The sequence below is a fragment of the Pseudonaja textilis genome, chromosome Z (genome assembly GCF_049901715.1).
Source record: "Pseudonaja textilis isolate UNSWEBS1 chromosome Z, rPseTex1.2, whole genome shotgun sequence".
Classification (NCBI taxonomy): domain Eukaryota; kingdom Metazoa; phylum Chordata; class Lepidosauria; order Squamata; family Elapidae; genus Pseudonaja; species Pseudonaja textilis.
This window is the reverse complement of record NC_142008.1, coordinates 127309274-127332337: the sequence shown is the minus strand read 5'-3', so window position 1 is coordinate 127332337 and position 23064 is coordinate 127309274. Positions and strand designations below refer to the sequence as shown.

The 23064-nt window shown below is 45.7% G+C and overlaps 1 protein-coding gene across 3 annotated transcripts in view; it reads right to left on the bottom strand.

Moving 5' to 3' along the window:
- Positions 1-1189: 1189 nt before the first annotated feature.
- The window catches only part of HAUS4 (HAUS augmin like complex subunit 4), a 28692-nt gene continuing 6817 nt past the window's right edge, over positions 1190-23064 (bottom strand). Inside the window, exons 1-10 of one of the 3 annotated variants that reach the window (XM_087915475.1) lie at positions 18794-18929; positions 17626-17664; positions 17371-17513; positions 13299-13415; positions 10007-10147; positions 7695-7791; positions 6318-6463; positions 5093-5223; positions 4770-4838; positions 1190-2266 (exon numbers count right to left, since the gene is read on the bottom strand). In XM_087915475.1, coding sequence (XP_087771601.1) covers positions 2089-2266; positions 4770-4838; positions 5093-5223; positions 6318-6463; positions 7695-7791; positions 10007-10147; positions 13299-13415; positions 17371-17513; positions 17626-17641 — 1038 coding nt within the window. In that variant the 5' untranslated portion in view covers positions 17642-17664; positions 18794-18929 and the 3' untranslated portion in view covers positions 1190-2088. Of the gene's footprint in view, positions 2267-4769; positions 4839-5092; positions 5224-6317; positions 6464-7694; positions 7792-10006; positions 10148-13298; positions 13416-17370; positions 17514-17625; positions 17665-18749; positions 18930-23064 lie in introns of those variants that run through there. The other 2 variants (XM_087915474.1, XM_087915477.1) reach the window with 2 other exon arrangements.

The window sequence follows — 23064 nt, the reverse complement described above, 5'->3', positions numbered from 1 at the left end:
CACAGCTTGAACACCCCTGTCGTAGTGCAATCTGTCCCAACTCAGGCCCTCTCTATAAATATGGATTTCAAGTCCCAGAATCCTCTAAGCACCCATGGTGGGTGGAGAATTCTGGGAATTGTTATAATCACTATGGAGAATGTAGAATGGGAAAAAGTGCTTTAATAAAAGGGATATGGTCTCAAATTCCCTCCCTAGCAGACAAACCACCACCAAATGCTGGGATGTCGTCATTTCAGCTGTAATTTAATTAAAGCAATTTTGTGTTTCTATTTGTGTGTTTCCTGGACTACTGTTCGTAACCTGTTATGATGGGCCACCAAAAGGCTGTGCATCTTTATCAAGCTAAGACTGGGAATGAATGTGAAGAACTGGCAGATATCCTAAGCCAGTTTTCCTCAACCTTGGGAACTTTAAGGGAGGTGGATTTCAACTCCCAGAATCCCCTAGCCAGCATTGAATTCTGGGAGTTGAAGTCCACACCTCTTAAAGTTCCCAAGATTGGAGAAATACCATTCTGTACTGCCTTAATAAAGCAGCATTTTTCTTGACTTCTGGGTGAAGGAAAGAAAGCGGATGTGTAAATAATTCTAGGTTAAATCGGCGTTTCTCAGATTTGTCAACTTTAAGAGATGTGGACTTCAACTTCCAGAATCCCCTAGCCAGCATTTAATTCTGGGAGTTGAAGTTACAGTTCCCAAGGTTGGAGAAACACCCTTCTGTGCTGTCTTAATAAAGCAGCATTTTTCCTGACTCCTGAATTAAGGAAAAAAAGGCAGATGTGTAAGTAATTCTGGGTTAAATTGAGGCTTCTCAAAATTTTGCAACTTTAAGACAGGTGGACCTCACCTCCCAGAATCCCCCAGCCAGTGTGTCCACATGCCTTAAAGTTTCCTAGTTTGAAAAACCCCAGCTTAGATCTTGGCATCTTTGACTATAAAGTTTCAGCAGGGTGAAACAAAGTGTTGTGACCTGTTGGCAGCTGGCCCTTCCAGTGAACGAATCACAGGAGGCAGCGGCCTGGGAGTCAGGATCAGCATGAGAGCTCCTAGGGGGAAGAGGAAATGGAGCTGGCAGAGACAGACACAGAGGCAGGCTGTTGAGGTAATTCCCCGTTAGGAGAATGAGCACATACAGGGAGACATATTTGAGAGTAGTGTTTGAATAATACACACACAGCACACAGATACACTGTACAGTAAATGTAGGTTTTTACTTCCAGAAACGTTAAGCAAAGTTCAAACACAGTCCAAAGTCATTCACAGGTAAGGCAGTCAATTTTCAGTCCAGGGATAATTCAATAACAAAGTCCAGTGTCAAAAACAGTTCAGTAACAGACTTACATCAAATCAATGAATAACGGTCAATTAGGAGGAACGGCAATACTCTCCAACAGAAGGAAAAACAGAGACTCACTGAGACTAAGACTAAACAACCCAGGTTTCTGGCTCCATCTTATGGCCGTTTGAGAAACCACACCCAATTACAGTTTTTTTGCCTTTTCTTAAAGAGACAGTATTAAAATGTCTATCCTGTTTATATATTTCCAACCCAAATAGCTGTTAGGTGACTTATATTCCTAATACAGACCCCCAGGTCCAGAGGTGGCTGATGAGGAAGAGGAGGAACAGCTGGGTCCAGTGCCTAATGCACAGCTGCGCAGAAGGCAAGAGAGGAGAGCAGTGGAAATCTAAGGGCCGGTCCTCGGGACAGAAGAGCCACTGCTGATAGTGAAGCCCCACCCAGCTCTGGAGATAAAAGACAGAGGGCGGAAACAAATAGATGCGGCAGACAGCTATTCATCTTCCGGCCAGCCAGATTTGTTTGCCTGCAGTGAGAGAATTTTTTTGCTGGGGCTGCCGGCTCTCCTAATAAAGGAATATTTGAGTTAACTTCAGATTTTTTTTTTGTCATATTTGGGGAGCTGGGTCAGAACTCAATAATTTCAAAATTATGTCTTTGTGTTGTGGTGATGTGAGTGGGCAGGAAGAAGAAAGAAATCCAGACGTTTCTATTTTTACTGCGCGAGACATTTATTGTGCACCATTTCAACTGTCTACAAACAAGCCGTGCGAGCCGCAGCCTCCTTCAGTGTTTGTTCATTTCGGCTAGCATCCACCGGTGGTTCTGAATAATTTCATGCAACTTGGTGTATTCTTCTACTAACTTCTCAAATTCCGGCCCTAGGACCTCGTATTTCGAAAGGACACTGCGGAAAGTGGCTACATTTATTTCTTCCTTGCTCAAGCTCTCCTGCAGTTCGTCCCTGGAGAAGAATAAAAGTGTCATGCCCTTGTTAGAATCTGACTCCGTGGGCTCTGGCTCCAGAAGTTGTGGGGGAAACTGGGGAAGGGCACAGACCGGTTGGGTATTCAGAGGAAGGCCTAGGCCCATCCCCTCTTCATCCTAGGGCACGCAGGGAGAAACGGATAAGGGAGAAACGTGAATGGCGTGGTCTACGGGGGAGGAAAAGGCCTTGATCCCCTTCACGGGCTGCAGCTGTGAGGACTGTTTAAAAGAACAAACTGCACATGGGCCAATGCTGGAAGCAAAGCGTGAAAATATTTCTAGTCTGTTAGTTCTTATCTGAGTTCTGGCTTTCAATATCTGTGGACATCTTCAAGCCCTTATCCTGCCTAGTCTCATTAATTGCTTCAGTGTAGTTTGTGTTGTTTTTTTTCCTATTTATAATTTATAGATATTTTGAGTTTGAATGGAAGTTCTTCCTTTTTGCAACTGTTTGTGGGGAAGTTTTTTTCTCCTGTCAATGATAATTGGACCTTTGAAGCCAAGTTGAAGGAATTAAAGGGACTTCCCCTGTTTCTGTGACTTTGTTGCTTTTGTATCCCATCCCAGGTCATCACAGAAAGAACTGATAAAACATACACAGGTAGTCCTCGGCTTATAACAAGTTCACTCAAAGGGCCCTGAAAACAGTGACTTTAGGACAATTTTGGCAGAGGATCGACCGTGGCGTTCTACGTCAAAATTCAGACGTTTAGCAACTGGTCTGTATATATGAAGGTTGCAGTGGGTCCGGGGACCTCGTGATCCCTTTTTTGCGACCTTCTGATAAGCAAACTCCACGGGGAAGCCAGATTCCCTTACGCGCCGTGTAACTAACTTTTGTGATTCATTTAACAACGGCAGCAAGAAAAGTTGTAAAATGGGGCGAAGCTCATGTCGAACCCGAAATCGACATAGATGTAGCCATTTTATTTAGCTCTATATTCTCATCATGCATTCCTTTCTCTTTGCTGGTATAAGGCGGGAGGGTTTCGGCTCGCCATCTTCTTAAGGTAGGAGGAATGGTTAGATCCGTGATGGCAAACCTAGCACACAGAGCCATTTCTGCTGGCACGTGAGCCGTCACCCGGAACTGATGCACTGGGACGACAAAAAGATTAGCCATCACTGCGTAAGATAATGAGGATTGTTTTTGGCTAGGTGACTTTCCTTCCCGTAGGAACAGACCTGCCGAGACCTGGAGGTGAAAATTGAAGACACCAGGCGACATTGATTTAATTCTATCGGGGAATGTTGACTTTTGTGGGTTGTTCCTCATTTATAATGCTACAATGTGGGGTAATTAGGTTTGTGTCAGATCCAGAATTACAACAGACTTTGTCCAATTTGATGCTTACCTAAATAAAAGAGATTTGTTTTGGAAGATGGGGCGCTTTGCTGATTTCTTTTTGAATGGGTTTCATGACTTGGAAACCTGACAGCTCACCTCACAACTGTCTCATTTAGGAACAGAAATCTGGAGCTCAACTGTGGCCGTAAATCCAGGACTACCTGCACTCACTTCTAACTACACTCGTGGGACCCTCAAGATTCTCACGTCACTCCTCCACCTGCCACCATAAAGTTATTTTTTTCTCTCCCAAACTATGCAGAAACATCACAGTGGTTGGAATGGGGTCTGTCTAGTTTAATGAAAAGAAGGACTAGGGCAGGCACGATAGCAATGTTCCAGTATTTGAGGGGCTGCCACAAAGAAGAGGGAGTCAAGCTATTCTCCAAAGCACCTGAAGGAAGGACAAGAAGCAATGAGTGGAAACTAGTCAAGGAGAGGAGCAACTTAGAACTGAAGAGAAATTTCCTGAAGGTTAAAACAATTAACCAGTGGAACAACTGGCATCCAGAAGTCGTGGGCACTCTGTCACTGGAGGCTTTTAAGAAGAGACTGGACAGTCCCTTATCTGAGGTGGTATATATTCTCCTGCTTTTACAGGGGGCTGGACTAGAAGACCTCCAGGTCCCTTCTAGCTCTATTCTATTCTGTTCTATTTCTATTCTTTTCTATTCTATTCTATTCCTATTCCATTTCAATTTATTTTATTTTATTATTCTATTCTATTCTATTCTATTCTATTCTATTCTATTCTATTCTATTCTATTCTATTCTATTCTATTCCACTCCCATTCCCATTCTGTTCTATTCTATTCCTATTTGTATTCTATTCTATTTCTGTTCTATTCTTTATTTTATATAACAGCATCGAACATGTTACTTTAAGAAGTAATATACACTTTAAGAAGAGATCAGACAGCCACTGGATTGTTATAAGGGCTTCTGCTTGAGCAGGGGGCTGGACTAGAAGACCTCCAAGGACCCTTCCAACTATTGTATTGTGTATTGTATAGTATTTTGCATTGTATTTTATCGTATTGTGCATTATATTGTATTTTGTATTGTACTGTATTCCCTTCCATTCTATATCTTCCCTTCTCTTCCCTTCCCTCCCATCCTTTCATCAGCTCACCTGATCATCTGATGCACGTTCACTATCTCAGGTGTGTAAGTTTCCAACAGGATCTTCATTTCCTCGACCCTAGAAGCAGCAAAATAGTTTGGAGTGGGGATTGGTAGATGTGAATACTCCAACGTTGGAAGTTTTTTTTTTTTTTTAAAGGGACTTTTGCCACCGATTGGTCTGTCTGGAGAAGGTTTTCTACCAACCAACCAAACCAAACCAACCACTCTTTAACAACATGTGGAAAGTTGCCCACTACAAGAAAAGTCTGTTAGGAGTGTTTTAATTGGGTAAACCATTTTTTTGACTTCCAATTGAGGAAAGGAGCTCACTGTATCTTCAGCAACAAAGCATTGGTTTTCATCTCCATATACTGGATGAGGACCTGGTCCAGGTCGGACTGGGCCCCAAGGCAAAACTCCTGGGCCATTCGTCTCAAGAGGCCCAAACAACGCCCCAAGACCTGAAACGAACGAGGAACAACAGTGCAAAGAGACAATCACAAAGGAAGGCGTGAAACACTTTTTAAGTTATCGTAAACATTTATCCCTTGCCCAGGTCAATCTTGTGGGACAACTGCACCCTTTCCTGGAAGGCCAGTCTCTCCTCAGAGTAATTCATGCCTGAGACGCCTCAAGTGAACCAATCTGCTTTAGTGGCGAAAGTGCTGGGCCAATCACTAGGAGACAGGGAGTTCTAGTCCCGCCTTAGGCATGAAAGCTGGTTAGGTGACTTCGGGCCAATCACCAGGAAAGGATGAAAGAAAGAAGGAAGGAAGGAAGGAAGGAAGGAAAGAAGGAAGGAGGGAAGGAAGGAAAGGAGGGAGGGAGGGAGGGAAGGAAGGAAGGAAAGAAGGAAGGAGGAAGGAAGGAGAAAGGAGGGAGGGAGGGAGGGAAGGGAGGGAGGAAGGAAGGAAAGAAGGAAGGATGGAAGGAAGGAAGGAAGGAAGGAAGGAAGGAAGGAAGGAAGGAAGGAAGGAAGGAAGGAAGGAAGGAAGGAAGGAAGGAAGGGTGATAGATAGAGACGATTAAAGTGCTGGCCTAGAAATCAGGTGCCTGTGAATTCTAGCCTCATGTTAAAACAACCCAGCGTACCTCACGGAATTCTTGTGAGTAAAATTGATGTGGGAGGAAGAAGGAATATCTCATATGTTTGCCTTAAGTCACTATAAGCAATCGTAAAAGTGGGATAAAAATCCAACCGCATAAAAATCTCAATCTAGGCGCCATCCTGACGAAATAAGGAGAGCTCCAGCCTTTGAGCATAATGAGTTTCGCTGGGACAGACGCTACCAGACACCCGCTTGAGGTGAGGGGGGTGGGTTTTACAGCAAGGATTACAGAAGCAAATGATACGTTATCTGGGATTCAAACCATCCCGGCTTTTTCAAAAATGCAAACAGGGTTTATTTTAGAAGCCCGAATGCAGATTGCAGACTTTAAAAGGTTGCTGTTTAAAAGCTTGCTCTAATCTTGGCATTCCTAAAGAAATTGGAGGTTCTCTATGCTGAGCAGAACTGATACGTTGTGGGCGGGACAGACTTTTTTTTCTCCTTACCTGGGAATAAATTGCTTTCTGTTGGCCCAGACATCCGCTCAGCTGTTTCTCCTGAGTTCTGGCCTCCTTCAGTTGCTGCTTGTCAAAGGCTAAACGCTCCGCCAAGCTGCCAAACATAATCATCTGAGGTGCAGCTCCAATGTTTTCTGCAGGAAACAAATTTGGAGGCGACAAGAGAGACAGAATCACAGAGTTGGAGATGGAAGGGACCTTGGAGGTCTTCTAGTCCAACCCTCTGCTCTAGCAGGGCAGCCTATACTGGACACATGGCTGCCCAGTCTCTTCTTAAAAACCTCCAGGGAAGGCACCTGGAGGCCAGACATGGAATAATGGACAGAAACTGATCCAGGAGAGATTCAACCCGGATGTAAGGAGGGATTTTCTGACAGGCAGAACAATCAGCCAATGGAACAGAAGTTTCCTTTGGAAGTTGTGGGAGCTTCATCCCTGGAGGTTTTCAAGAAGAGACCGGACTGTCATCTGTCAGAAATGGTGTAGGGTCTCCTGCTTGGGCAGGAGGCTGGACTAGATGACCTACAAGGTCCCTTCTGATTCTGTTCATCTGTTAATATCTGCTGAATATAACTCCGCATTGGCAACAGAAAGGGCAGCCGACCAGTAAACACTCAGCTCCATTCAGTTGCCCAAGCTCCACCCCACAAAGGATCATGGGAGCTCCATCCCTGGAGGCTTTCAAGAAGAGAAACTAGACTGCCATCTGTCAGAAATGGTGTAGGGCAGGGTCTCCAACCTTGGCAACTTTAAGACTTGTGGACTTCAACTCCCAGAGTTCCTCAGCTAGCTTTGCTGGCTGAGGAACTCTGGGAGTTGAAGTCCAAGTCTTAAAGTTGCCAAGGTGAGACCCTGTGTAGGGTCTGCTGCTTGGGCGGAGGTGGTGGACTAGATCCGTGATGGGGAACCTATGGCACGTGAGGCATGGAGAGCCCTTTCTCTGGGCCCGCGAGCCGCCACCCCAGCTCAGTTCTGCTGTGCATGCGCGCGCCTCCCACAGGCCAGCTGGTCTTCGGGTCTCTGCCGTGCATTCTGCCGTGCATTCACCAGGAGGGGGCACATCGTGAGAGTCATATGTGCATGCGCAGAGGGGTGGGAGAACATGCGTGGCAGGTAGGGGAGTGACACACGCAAGTGGTGTGTGGGGTGCATGCGCAGCGTGCACACACATTGCATTTTGGAGATGTACGCACACTTTGGGCACTTGGTGCCGAAAAGGTTAGCCCTTCCAACTCTGTTATCTGTTCATCTGTGCATTTAGTGCCCCCCCCTCCCAATTTGGGATCCTAGCCTGCACCCTCGGTTTCACCCACCAGCACTGTCTTCCTCCAGGCCACCTCATACGTATTATAATTCCGAATTTACCAGTGTTGCGATGATAGTAACTGAGCAATTGCAAACAGTTGGCCTTCAGAAACTTCCCCACCTCGGCTGGGAGCTTTTTTTGCATTTCTTCCAGGTCCTAGAGAAATACAGACAGAGAAATGTATTCCTTTCTCTGACAAACTTCAGTTGATCACCTGTGCTTTCTGGGACTAGATAGTTCTCCACGTCAGGGGTGGGATTCTACCAATTCGCACCTATTTGCTAGAACCGGTTGTTAACATTCTGAGCAGTTCGGAGAACCGGATGTTAGAAGAAATGACTGGCCTAATCCTGTAAGGAAAGCAGGAAGGAAACATTCTGGTGTTGCTTACAGAAACTGCCTCTCTGTTAACCCTTATTACATTCTTGGCAGGACTAGACTTCCTGTCTCAGGAACTTCTCTGGAGTTTTTTTTCCCTCCTTTGCTGGTACTTTGCTTGTGTGGTGACCATTCAAAGTTACAATGGCACTGAAAAAAGTGACTCATGACCATTTTTCACACTTACGACTGTTGCAGCATCCCCACAGTCATGAGAGGCCAGGCGAGAAGATGCGTGCCTCAATGTGAGTGATATTGAGTTGGCCACACCCAGCCAATAACATGACCACCAAGCCATGCCCACCAACTAAGCCATGCCCACAGAACCGGTTGTTAAAAAAATTGAATCCCACCCCTCCTCCACGTAAGTATGACCCCCATCGAGCCCACGATTTCCATGGCTAAACGAGACAGCTGTGAAGTGAGTTTCGGCCCGTTTCACGACCTTCCCTGACACCGCTGTTCAGTGAATTGCTGAGGTTGTTCAGTTAGGAACAATGGTTGTTAAGTGGATCTGGCTTCCCCGTTGACTTTGCTGGTCAGGAGGTCGCAAAAGAGGAATCGGGTGAGCCCCGGGACACTGCAACCGCCATAAGTAGGAGTCAGTTGCCAAGCATCTGAATTTTGATCACGTGATCAAGAGTCGTGTGAGAGTGGCGTGGTGGCCTAGAGGCGGAGCTCTCGCCTCACAATCAGGAGGCTGTGAGTTCGATAGTAGGTAGAGGCAGATGTTTCTCTCTCTGGGCACAATGAGAATATATCTGCTGAACAAAACTCTGCATTGGCAACAAGAAGGGCATCCGGCCAGTAAACACTCAGCTAGCTTCATTCAGTTTCTACTCCATCCCACAAGGGATTATGGGGTCGTTAAACAATGATGATGATGATGATGAAGTCATGTGAAAGGTTATGTCACTTTTTTCCTGGCCTTTGTAACTTCGAACGGTCATTAAACCAACTGTCGTAAACCAGGGACTATCTGTATTAAGGATTTTATTGCAGACAATATTCTTCTGCTCAGAATTAAGACTTTGAAGCATATTCTTCATGGGGGGTATCCATTGTTTAGGAAAACTTGAACAATGAGTCATTTCCCACAACCCAAGTTGATTGAACTTGTGACATTACAACCAGACCTCAACATACAACCGTAATACAGCCTTGTCCACCACGGCCGTAAATTGAGGCAGTTGTAAAATGGGTCGGTCCCGTGACCGACCTGATTTTACTTTTTTTAAGGGGGGGCCATTAAACAAATCTGCAATCGCTAAGAAAACCAACGGTTCATCACTGAGAGAATGGGGTTGCTGAATAAAAGTCAATTTTTGGCAGCAGCGTTGTAAAAAACACAGTTCTTGGGTGCTGAAAAATGGCTGCCATGTTGTCATGTGACCGTGGAGACCCGGCCGCTGGAACTTTGAATCTGGATAAGAACCCGGAAGCAGACCCCGTCGTAACTTTGGTCATAAATTGAGGAAAACCTGTAGTGTCAATACAACATTGTGGGCTATCTGGGTTCCTAAAGTAGGAGTAAAGCTACACCAGGGAATATTATAGGTAGTCCTCCAGTTATGAAAGATCACTTAGTGACTGTTTGAAGTTACAACGGCATTAAAAAAGGTGACCTATGAGCACTTTTCACACTTATGACCATTGCAGTCATATGATCAGAATTCAGACGCTTGGCAATTGACTCGCATTTACGACAGCTGCCGCATCCAGGAGTCATGTGATGCCCTTTTGCGACCTCCCAACCAGCTTCACTTAAAGCCCATGATCCTAACTGAATCACCGCTGGGATTCACTTAAGAACGGCAGCAAGGCGAAACGGGGCACAAAATTCACTTCACCCCAGTCTCGCTTCGCAACAGAACATCCGCGGTTCAATTCTGGCCATAACTCGAGGACTACCTGTAGAGCAAAGAAAAATGGATTTTACGCCGTTTTGACAGGACAGGCCTCTCTCTCCACAAGGAACGGGGTTGGCCCTTACCTGGTGAGGAGGCAGAAACTCGGTTAAATGCTGGGTTTCCAGGTTTAAGATAGACACACAGACATTTTGCTTGGATAAACAGAGAGTGAGCATCCGTTTAAGCTCGGTTACTAGCAGCTGCTGTTCCAGGCTTTCTGAGAGCTTGAGGGCAGGAAAAGAAGATTTAAGGGGAAAAAAGAGAGAGATAAATAAACTTCACCCAACCAGAACCTTCCCTCCAGACAACACATTAAGCTGTAAAATGTCTGGTTGGCTGAGCCACCGAGCCAAAGACAAACAAATCCAATCAAGGCTTATATGAGTTGGCTGTTAGGTTAAACCACAACGGGGCCTGGGTTTTGCTTTGCGATTTGTGTAAACATGCCAGCGAGTGACTTGTTTAATTATAACGGACGGTTGAGCCGTGTTTGATGGCTGTAGCTTTCTTTTAATATATATAATAATGTTTTTTATTTTTCAGTTTCAAAAATACATACATTCCATTTTTTTTCTCAAACAGTGTGTCATCTTTTGTGCTACGTTTTTCACCATTTACGACTTCTTCACATTAATATTATTTCTCTAAACTTAGAATTAAGATTCATCAAAAAGCTAAACAAGGTATATATATAGGTATATTAACAACTAGCTCGATACCCGTGGTTCACTATGAAACTATGTGGTCGGGCTTAGTTTTTGGAGAGGAAAATAAAGAGAAAAAAAATTCTGCCTGTCTACCAGCATCCATTGGTATTCATCTGGCTAGCGTCCTGTCTGTGTGAGAGTTGAGGGCTGTTTGGAAACTGAAACAGTATTTGCTATGTGAGCAAGGAGGCAGCAAGGAGCCTGGGCGTGGCTTAGCTCAACTGTTCTGTACTAAAGCTGCTTGGTGCTGTGAAACTGAAACTCCTCTCTACTGCTTGTGTTTTGCATTTGGAAGAGATTTCTTTTCAGGTGGGGAAGCGGAGTAGAACTCCTTAGCATCAGAGTGTGTTAATAATACTAATAATATAGGAAATATTCTAAATGCTCTGATAGTCATTTCGAAAAATCCTTTCCTAGTGAGCACCTAGAAGCCAAGAGGAAGATACGTGCCAAATTTCAAGTTTGTAGGCCTTACAAATCATTTTGTGATGATGCGTGAGTGGTATTTCGCTTTTATATATATAGATTATCATCTTATGCCTATCTTTATCTTATCCTATTTTCTGTTCTCCTTTATTCTTCTTCTTCACTTCCAAATTCCTCTTTTATTATCTAACCATTGATAAAATGTTTCCCATACCATACAGTACTCAATTTGGTCTTTCTCCTTGATTGCTACTGTTAATTTGTTTATCTCTCCACAGTCTAATATTGTCCTAATTACCTCCTCATCTGAGATAGGGCCATCAATTCTTCTTCTTTTTTTGAGTTTATGTTTTTTTTTAAATCCAGACAGTTTGAATAGTTTGAACAGTGCATTGTCAAGGCATATCATTTACAAAAAAATCAAGAAGAAAGAAACAAGAGATATTAACGTGTATGCTAATGACAATAATAATAGTGTAACGAAGTCATTTTAACTAGATTTCTCTTTATATTATCTTGTTTATAATTCTGTAAATTAACAGAACATATTTGTAACATATTTGTAATTATAAACCCTCTTTCTTGATGGCTCTGAGCGATGGCTATCAATAATAATAATAATAATAATAATTATTATTATTATTATTATTATTATTATTTTAATCCTGTTATTTCTAATCCTAGCTTTTCTCGGAGAGATTCCAAAGGATGCTCTGGAGGTTCCCCCCACAATTTTTATCCCGGCGGCCAAGTAAATAACTTGCTCGATGCCATTCGACAGGCCTCTGGGGCCGCAACTCAAAGGCTTATGGATGGAAGAGAGTATTCATAGCTCAGGGTCGAAAGGAGTCATCTTTGGTGCCCTCTGAGCTTGGTGGTTTCCTTGAAGACATTTCATGACCAAATTAGGTAACGTCATTACTGCTAAAAGGGACGGGTTTATGGAGAGGAGGAGGAGGATTGTGGGGTCCCTGGTGGTTTGTGAGCTTAAGAGTTGTTATCTTGAAGGCATCTCATTATTAAACTAGAAAACACCAGTAGTACAAGGGAGTGAGGCTGGTGGAGATGAGGAGGAGGAAAAAGGAAGAGGAGGAGGTAGAGGACGAGGAGAGGGAAGAAAAGAAGGAAAAGGAGGAGAAAGAGGAGAAAGGAAAGGAGGAAGAGGAGGAGGAGGAGGAGAAAGAGAAGGAAAAAGGAAGAAAAGGAAAAAGAGGAGAAAGGAAAGGACAAAGAGGAAGAGAAAGAAGAGGAAGGGGGAAGAAAAGAAAGAAAAGAAAGAGGAGGAGGAAGAAACAACAACAACGGGGTCCCTGGTGCTCTGAGTTCGGTTGGGTTTTTTTTTTGCAGACGTTTCATTACCAAACTAGGTAATACCATCAGTGCTCAAAGTTCTGAATCGAGGAACCAAGAACACTCCCACCAAAACTCACAGGGCAAACCCCACTCATCATCACTTGCACTGATGATGCTCCCTAGTTAGGGTAATGAAACGTCTGCCAGAAAACCAGCAAGCTCAAAGAGCAGCCAGGACCCTCCAAAAGGTTCTCTGTTGCACATCAGCATTTCCCCTCTTGGCTCTGAATCGCATTAAGAGCGCTCCGGTGTTGCCTTTTTCAAGGTTGCGACAACACCCTGACTTACGGCCGCTTTTCAAAAGTTACGACCTTTGCAGCCTCCCCACATGGCCGGCAGGATCCAAATTTGGATGCTCGGCCACCGGTTCATACTTACGGCCTTTGCGGTGTCCCAAAGTCACGTGATCCCCTTTTGTGACCTTCCGACAAAGGGCGGAGGGGGAGGGGAAGGGAAGCCGGCTTCATTTAACAACCGGCTGACTAACTTTTATCCATGGCAGTGATTCCCTTAACCGCCGGGTCAAGGAAAGTTTGTAGAACAGGGGCAAAACTCACTTCTCCCATGTCTCTCTTAACAACAGAAACGGCGGGGTCAATTGTGGTTGTAAGCCAAGGACACACACACACACACCTCGTAGGCTGCTTATCCTGTGCTGGATCCAGTTTAAACAGAATGTAATTAGAGAGCTGACATCAAACCCTCTGGCCAAACCAATTAATTTTTATTCCGCTTTTCTGCTCCGTGGAAATTAGACCGCCAAATCTGCTCACCACATGGGATGGTTTAGTTGCTTGCTAACGTAACGCTCCCTTGCTCTTGCCGACTGCCCAGGCCAGCTTTGTGTACTGCCTTATCCAAAGGGTTTCCTGCCCCCACCACCACTTACATTTTGTTTCAGGAGGATGGGGTCGGCTCCCGGCTTCAGCACAATCTTCTGCAAAATCCAAAAGAAGGTTGCCGGCTTTAACCAGTTGGCACGGTGCGCCTGCATCATTTTCCTGGCCTGCGAGAGGAGGGGAGGGGTGGTGGAAAAGGGGAGAAAAAAGGTTTTAATAAGGGCGAACGGGCACTGGCTCAATTACATGAAATAGCCGCTGGCAGGAACGGTCCCCAGGCTCCGGCCCAAATAACCTTGCCAAAGAGAGGAGCCACCATCTTTGACTACAAAACAGCGAGGGGGGGGGAGGTTCCTGGAGCTGTCTGGCAGGCACTTCTTTTAGTGTGTGGGGGGCCTGCATATACATGGGGAAAGAGAGATTGAGAGAGGGAGAGGGAGGGAGGGAGAGGGAGGGAGGGAGCAAGAAGGATGGAGAGGGAGAGGGAAGGAGAGAGAGCGGGAGGGAGGGGAGAGAGCGTGAGAGAACAGGAGGGAGATTGAGAGAGAGGGAGCGAGAGGGAGGGAGGGAGAGGGAGGGAGAGCAGGAAAGAGAAAAGGGGAGGGAGAGAGATTGAGAGAGAGGGGGGGAGGTTGAGAGAGGGAAAGGGAGGGAGAGATTGAAGAGGGAGGGAGGGAGAGAGTGAGAGGGAGGGAGGGAGGGAGGAAGAGAGATTGAGGGAGAGGGAGGTAGCGAGATTGAGAAAGCGAGAGGGAGAGCAGGAGAGAGGGAGAGAGAAAGGGAGATGGACAGAGATTGAGAGAGTGAGAGGAAGGGAGAGAGGAAGAGGGAGGGAGGGAGAGAGCGAGAGGGAGGGAGGAAGAGAGATTGAGGGAGAGGGAGGTAGCGAGATTGAGAAAGCGAGAGGAAGAGAGAGAGAGGGAGGGAGACAGCAGGAGGGAGAGGGAGGGATTGAGAAAGAGGGAGAGCAGGAGAGAGGGAGAGAGAAAGGGAGATGGACAGAGATTGAGAGAGTGAGAGAGTGAGAGGAAGGGAGAGAGGAAGAGGGAGGGAGGGAGAGAGATTGAGAGGGAGGGGAACGAACATTAACTGTCTGTCTACTGATCAACCTTAGATAGGTATACAGACAGATATATGGTCAGAAAGAGATAGATGGATAGAGACATATAGATTCAGATAGATATAAATTGATAGAGACACAGAAATTGATAGACAGTAAACATAAAGGGGACAGGCAGGTAGATGGGAAGATTACCTGTCTACTATCTCTGTTCATCTGTCTCTTTTTGTCTATATCAATATCTACCTACCTATCTAGGTTCGACAGATATATAGACAGAAAGAGATAGTGATGAATAGAAAGACATAGATAGATATGAGGGAGATAGAGATTGATAGAGAAACAGACAGTAGATAGAGGAAGACAGATGTACGTATGTATGTCGAGAGACAGAGAAAGAGACTAAGGCACCAGGTTAGAAAGCGGATCATCAGTTCTAGTCCTGCCTTCGGCACAAAGCCAACTGAGTGACCTTGGGCTAGTCACACTCCTTCAGCCAAACCCACCTTGCAGGGTTGTTGTTATAGGTAGATAGGTAGGTAGAAAGAAAGAAATTAAGAAGTTGATCGATAGCTATAGGTTGATGGAAGTTAGGGAAAGATTGATAGAGATTAGATAGAGACAGAGATATTGACATACATAGCGACTAGTTATGATAGAGAGAGAGATAGACCCGTCACTTGCTGAGCCCCACAAAGGAGGCAAGGGCAAGCCACTTTAAAAAACTTGGCAAGAAAAAGGGGAAAAACATGTCCAGACAGTCTTCAATAATCAGACATGACCAAATGAAAAATAGACGGGGGGAGAGAGAGGGATGGAGGGAGAGAGGAAGAGAGGAGGGGAGAGGGAGAGAGAGAGGAAGAGGGTGGGATGGAGAGAAGGAGAGGAGAGAGGAGGGGAGAGGGAGGGAGGGAGGGATAGAGGGATGGAGGGAGAGGGAGAAAGAGGGTGGGAGGGAAAGGGGGAAGGGAGAGGGAGAGAGGGGAGGGAGAAGGGAGAGAGGGGAGGGAGAGGAAGGGAGGGATGGAGGGAGAGGGAGAGAGAGAAAGAGAGTGGGAAGGAGAGAGGGAGAGGCAGGCCAGCCAAACAGGCAGACAATGTATAGAAGCTGAGACTATTCAGTTTAAGGCACTGAACAGAGATCATTTTGCAAGAAGACACCAAAACACATGACCATATTTTCCCAATACTTTTTTTTTTGAGTGCTAGCAGGGAGAATTAACCTCCAGTTAACTTTATTTCAGCCCTGCTGAATATCCTGGGTCCCTGTATGTATGTATATTTAACCCAGAAAGAATCCGATTCACATAACCTAACAGATCTTTGAACCGAACTGGACAAAACGCAGATTTTCTGTGCGCCCTTAGGAACTAATTAATGTTAAGGTTTCTCCTTATTATTTCTAAAAAGGTTTCCCCTTATTATTTCCGCTGTCTTCTTGTGGTTGGGTAGCTGCTGTATGTATGTCAAGCGCCGTAATACATGAAACGTATGTCTGCCTCAAGAGAACTCGAATTGGTAAATATTTTTTTCTTTGTGGTGTTTATTTTATATCTCTCCGCACTGCAGAGATGATCGACTGGGTTTCTCACACCCTGAGGGGGGAATAGGATCCATTTGCTCATTCTTCCTTAAGATGATCTGCAATGCAACATATTCCTCCCTTAGCACCTTCCTTAAGTTTTACCTCATGCATTTCAACCTTGATCATTGAAGAGGGATGGACTTCAAGTCCCAGAATTCCCCAGCCAGCTAGGCTGGCTGGGGAATTCTGGGAGTTGAAGTCCACCCATCTTCAAGTAGCTGAAATTAAAAAACATTGATTTAGATCCTAATTTTTGCAACACCCAACCCCAAACAAGGAAAAATGGGATTTTTCTAGAATTCAGGCAGTCCTTCACTTACGATGGTTCATTTAATGACTGTTCGCAGTTACGACAACACTGAAAGTGATTTAAGGCCACTTTTCACGCTTATATGACCGTTGTAGCATTCCCAGTCACATGATTTACACTCGGATGCTGGGTAACTGACTCATCTTTATGACGGTCACATAAGGGGTCACGTGATCCCCTTATGCGACCCGACGAGAAAGTTGTGAAAGGGGGCAAAACTCACAGCATAAATCTATGGCTGGCCTTCTACTTATCATAGTTCATTTAGCGACTGTTTAAAGTTACAACGGCACTGAAAAAAGCAACTCACGACCGTGTTTCACACTTGTGACCACTGCAGCATTCCCCAGGGTCAGGTGATCAAAATTCAGGTGCTTGTCCACTGGTTCATATTTATGATGGTTGTGGCATCTCGGGGACATGTGATCCCCCTTTTGTGACCTTATGACAAGAAAAGTCAACGGGGAAGCCCGATCCACTGAACAACGGCATAAGTAATTGAACAATGGCCGCGATTCACTTAACAAACATGGCAAGGGAAGCCGTACAACAGGGCAAAACTCACTTAACAAATTTCTCACTTAGCAACATCAATTTGGGGCTCGATTGTGGTCGCAAGGTGAGGAAGGCTGCCTTCAGAAGTACTGGGAGCTTTCAAGAAGAGACTGGACTGCCGTCTCTCAGAAATGGTGTAGGGTCTCCTATTTGGGCGCAGGTTTGGACTAGATGGCCTACAAGCTCCTTTCCAAGTCAATTAATCTGTATCTGTCTGGAAGGGTGTAGGGTCTCCTTGCTTGGGCAGAGGGGGTGGACTAATGACCTACAGGGTCCCTTCCAACTCTGTTCATCTGTTAATATCTACTGAATATAACTCCTCATCGGCAACAGGAAGGGCATCCAGCCAGTAAACACTCAGCTCCATTCAGTTGCCCAGACTCCACCCCACAAGGGATCATGGGAACTTCATCACTGGAGGCTTTCAAGAAGAGAAACTGGACTGCCACCTGTCAGAAATAGTGTAGGATCTCCTGTTTGGCCTGGGGGTTGGACTAGATAACCTACAAGGTCCCTTCCAACTCCGTTAAATCTGTTAAAGGCTACCCGTATGCCAGGTATTATCCACTTCCTTGCCCCCATCCTCCCCCCACCTGCCCTCTCTCTTCCCACCTCTTCCAATGGTTGGGCCAAAGCGATGCTCATCCCTGAAGAATCCATATGATTTATCAGATGCATAAGGAAGTTAGCTAAGCCAGGATTAGCAGAGAGATCATCGCCTATCAACGAGAAAAAAGGCAGCTGGCTTGTACAATCTGCGGAAAGAAAAACGGGGGCGGGGGGGGAGAGAGAAAGCGAATTACCACCCTTTTTAAAAAAAAATTCCCAGAAATCCATGGTGATGATGACATTGTTATAGGATATTACCTTTCGAATCCCCCATTCCTTCCCGTTTCCTCAGGGAAACTGCCAAGAAAAAAAAAAAAAAGGAAATAAAATCGGAAGAAGCCATGAGAGGGTGGGATATGACTGGGAAATAAATCCGGCGAATTCCTTTCGGCAGCAGAGATGTGTAGAAGCATGCAATGGTTAGATCAGGATTTATTTTATTTTTTAAAAAATTCAACCTGGTGTCCTCCAGATTAATTGGCTGGTAAGCTTTTGAACAGGGGAAGGGATGATTAGGATTCGAACTCGTGCCCATGGGAAAGAGCTACCGGTTGGAGAGGAGGCGGAACCTGACACTTGCTATTTATAGGGTTGATACCAAGTTTTAGGGTGGATGTTTCCCTCAGTATGAACTGAGCCTAAATTCTCTCCTTTCGCACAGAACATGGCTAGTTTAAGGCGCCAGGCTAGAAAGCGGGAGATCATGAGTTCAAATCTGGCTTTAACCATGAAAACTGGCTGGGTGACATTGGGACAACCACCAGGTGACTGTGAGTTCTAGTCCCACTTTAGGCATGAATGGCGGCTGGGTGACTTTGGGAATATCAACAGGTAATGGTGAGTTCTTGTCCCACCTAAGGCAGGAAAGCTTGCTGGTGACTCTGTGCTGAACATCAGGATGGTGAATTCTAGTTTCCCTTAGGCATGAAAGCCAGCTGGATGACTCTGGGCCGAACACCACAAAATGGTGAATTCTAGTTCCACCATAGGCACGAAAGCTTGCTAGAGAGAATCCCAGGGCTGCAAAGGGGCACCAGAGATCATCTAATCCAACTCCCTGTGTAGGGCAGGGCGGGGCTTTATTCTGATTTTTTTTTCCCCTGCCCCCAAGGAAAGTCGCTGCCAAGGGCCCCCCCTCACAACAACCTGCATCCTCTCCGATCCCACCCTTCCAAAAGCCCACCCCTCGGTGGTCCTTGCTATAACCTGCCCAATAGCAGGCAGGATATGCAACCGATAAAGCTTTCCTGCCCCCAGCTCCGCGGCTGCCTCCCCCATCTCCGATCTACAAAGCAATTGCAAAGCCAAGAAATAAGGGGAGGGGAGCGAAAGTGATGGGGATTAAATTCCCCCCTCCCCACGGGCACCCCGCAATTTCTCACCCTAAAGACACCCCCTCTTCCTTGCAAAGCCCCGGCAAGCCAACCTGTGACGTCACGGGAGGGAGTGGCTACTCTACCCGCCCTTTTTTTTTTTAATCCCACGCGCTCGACGCATCCGCCCCGCCCACGCCGAGGACCGACTCAGACCCTCCGCCTCGCGCGCCGAGAATTCTACCGAAAGGCTGGCGGGAGGGATTGGTCCTGAGCGCGAGGGGCGGGGCCGCTGAGTGGAAGCCGCCAATGGGCAAACGAGAAGCGCAAGGCGGGTCGGAGCCGGTGAAAGTGAGGGTGGGGGAGGAAACTGACTCTGAGCGGGTTTTTTTTTTGAAGCATCCTGATTGGTCAGCGCCTGGGATATTTCCCTCCAGCAATCCAAAGGGGGCGCTGACGGACACTTTCTCCATAGTCAGCGTTGAGTTAGCTCGCCTTCTCCAACCGGGCGCCCGCCGCTCAATTCTATCAGATCTGGCTTGCAAAAACTCCGGATTAAAAAACAAAAATCATTTCCTTGGCTTTTAATAATCATCGGGGGGCGGGGGGTTCACCTCTGGGATCTGGAAGCTGTGCCCTCCGTTGTCTATATACACAGACCCATCATCTCCTGCCAGCATGGGCTTTGGCAGGGATGAATGGGAAATCGTAGATATGAAATTTAGGGAAGCTGATTGAAGTGGCTGCGCCTTTCCTTTCTCTGCGCACGAAAATCTGAATTCTGCAAGTAGTAGTTTCCATTTGAATTAATATTAATGCTCAATCCTGGTTTTTCTCTTCAGTATTTTGCTCTTCTGGTGAACGAATTTGCAAAGAATCAAATAAATAATAATTCAAGAATAGAGACTGGATGTAGCTGGGAAGCTAAATTTTACCTGCCTTCTTTGGGATAGGAATTCTTCATGATGCTTGGATCTGGCCCTTGTTTTCAAAGTGAGAAACTGGCTAGAAACCAGGAGACGCGAGTTCTAGTTCCACCTTGGAGATGAAAGCCAGCTGGATGACTTTGGGCCAATCACCAGGAGACAATGAGTTCTAGTTCCCTCTTTGATATGAAAACCAGTTGGATGACTTTGGGCCAATCACCAGGAGACAAAGAGTTCTAGTTCCGTCTTAGAAACGCAGCTGGATGACTTTGGGCCAATCACCAGGAGACAAAGAGTTCTAGTTCCATCTTAGATATGAAAGCCAGTTGGATGACTTTGGGCCAATCACCAGGAGACAAAGAGTTCTAGTTCCGTCTTAGAAACGCAGCTGGATAACTTTGGGCCAATCACCAGGAGACAAAGAGTTCTAGTTCCATCTTAGATATGAAAGCCAGTTGGATGACTTTGGGCCAATCACCAGGAGACAAAGAGTTCTAGTTCCGTCTTAGAAACGCAGCTGGATGACTTTGGGCCAATCACCAGGAGACGGTGAGTTCTAGTCCTGCCTAAGGCATGAAAGCTGCCTGGGTGACTTTGGGCCAGTCCCTTTCCCTCAGCCCAGCCCACCTTACAGGGTTGTTGTTCTGAAGAAAATGAGGGGAAGAAGGAACATAGTGTGTTTGCCACCTCAAGTTATTTATAAAAATTCCTTGTGTGTCCAATCAGACTTGGCCAATAAAGGTGGCATATAAACCAAACACATAAATAAAAACTTCAGCAGATTAAACAGGCTCTCCCACCAACAAATTATAGATCCCAGGATGTCCATACCTTTCTAATGGTCCCAAAAGATTTTCTAATTTTCACCAGTATTCACCAGTATTTATAAAAGACAAGAACAAAGAAAGGAAAGTAACAGATATGGAGGGATGAGAGCCGCACGATGCAAGAAAAAAGACTTTGTTGATTTCTTTTTTTCAAGATTGAAAAATCACAGGTAACAAGTCCAGGAAATCCTCATGATCACAATAGGGATCAGAAATTTTGTTGTTAAGCAAACAGGTTGTTAAGTGAAACACATCTGATTTTATCACCTTTTTTTTTGTTCAGCAAATCACGTCAGTGAACCAGGCCATCATTAAGCGAATCCAGCTTTGCCTCATTGACTTTGCTCCACGGAAGCCAGCTGACCAGCTCGCAAATGGGGTTGGGCTAGATCAGTGGTCGCCAAGGCCGTGAGAAAATTTTGATGAGCCGCAAAGAAATCTCACCCCCAGAGCACCCCCCAAAGCAATTAATCCAGGCTGCGCAGAAACACAAGGCTGTGCCATCCGCATGGCCTGCGGGAACCCTCCCCGCCCACTCACTCCTTACCCAGCAAGCTTGTCTGCTAAGTTGCTATTTTTCCTTTTTCCGACCATCATCTGTTCTGCTGTGCCAGGAGATTTAGATTAGCTAGGAAGCAGGAAATGGTTGGATTTCTTGCTTTCTAGCTAGTCTTTAGATCTTCGGCTCTGCTTCCCTTAGGACTGAAGGTTTGCTTGCAAGCAAATTCAGTGCAGATTCAGGGCAAACAAATTTGAGAGACTGAGCTTGCCGATGGCAGATAGGTAGATTACTGAATGATTCTGTGAGCAATTCAATCTGCCTGCTTTGCCTGATTTTGGGTAAAAAATGCTTTTTTATATAAAAAATTCAATATTTACATACATGGTGTGTTGTGAGTTAGTTTTATGAGTTTGCTTGCAAGCAAATTTTATGAGTTTGCTTGCAAGCAAATTTTATGTGACAGACTGAGCTAGCCAATGGCAGATAAATAGATTCTAAATGAATCTGTGATTCTGTGAGCAACTCAATCTGCCTGCCTACTTTGCCTGATTTTGGGTAAAAGTTGTTCTTTTTAAATAAAAATGCAATTATTTATATATTTATAATATTTACATACAAGCCATGCCCAGCAAGTCACATGACCACCAAGCTACACCCACAAATTAGGCCATGCCCACAGAACCGATTAGTGGTTCCTGGGATATAAAATTATGAGTTTGGTGGTCCCTGAGGTCCGAAAGGTTGGTGACCCCTGGACTAGATAACCTACAAGGACCCTTCCAACTCTGTAATTCTGTTTATCGAGCGCCCAAATTTGTAATCATTGGATTGTGGAGATGCTGCGATGGTTTTAAGTGCAAGGACCGGCTGTAGGTCGGTCCTTTTTTAGTGCCCTTGTAACTTTGATCACTAAACGAACGGTTGTAAGTTAAGGATGGCCTGTTTCATACATTGGGATCATTCTTCCGTTTGTAATACTGAAATGAACCACCAGGGGGCTGTCACGGCTCACCAAGACAGATGCACTAAGCCAACATGACTCCCAGAAATGCAGAAATGATTTTAAGCTGTTCCTTTTTTTTCTCTTACAAACAACGGCTTTAATCTTTCTGCAAATAAAATAGAGGTCTACAGGACTCTAGCCAAAAGGCTGAGCTCAGGGGATAGTAGGGAGGCCACCAGTGTACGGCTCATTGACGGGGGTCCATCAGTACCCAAAACCTGTCACGGCTACCATTCAGGAGGCACAAATATGCAGGTATTCCCTGGGGCTTACTGTTCTGACCTAGGGTTCCCCAAAAAACACTAAGCAGATTTTTTTATCTCGGCAAAACCCCTTTTACTAAACGAAGGTGAATTGCTTGCATTCACCTTCCGCCAAAGGCCTGACAAACAGTCTTTCAAGGGTCTAATGAGGAGCATAGACCTTATATAGCTTGGAGAGCTGCAAAGTAACTATTTCCAAATGCAGTGCTGACAAGGAAGGACTCAGCACGGAGTCTCTGAGAAGCAGATAGATCTTCACACTGCTGCAACAAATGAATTGTTTCCTGCAAAAGCCCCCTCCCCTTTTGCTCCTCTTTTAATCCCTATGGGAGGGGCCATTCACCATCCATCTGTGGCCTTACTCCCATATCGACCCTTAGTTCATAATTGTTCTTTTCTTTTGGCAGCTCTACGCATGCGTAGGCTGGGAACTGACTCCAGCTGTTCCCCCGCCTCACTGCTGTCAGAATCTGAAGGCAGCTGATGATTGCCAGCCTGCCTTGGCCCTATCTCTGCCTCTGATGCAGAGCCCTCATCTGAGCGTTCCTCCGCCTCCAGCACTGGCCCAAGTTCCTCCCCAACCTCCTCACTGTCCAACTCTGCTGCCAACTCCACTAGCCGCCAGCGGGCCACAACACAACTGCAACGGAGTCCAAAATCTCTGTGGTTAAGCAAAACATTCATTAAATGAGTTTTGCCGTTTTACAAACTTTTGTCAACCCTGAAGCTGACCTGATGGAGGCCATTTTGAGGCTTCAGTGTTGCCACACTGGAGCTGTGGGAGAGGGTGGGGAAATAGAGATAGAAGGGGATTGGGGTCAAAGCAAAATATTTTCTCTTGGGAACCAAGGACATTCTCACAG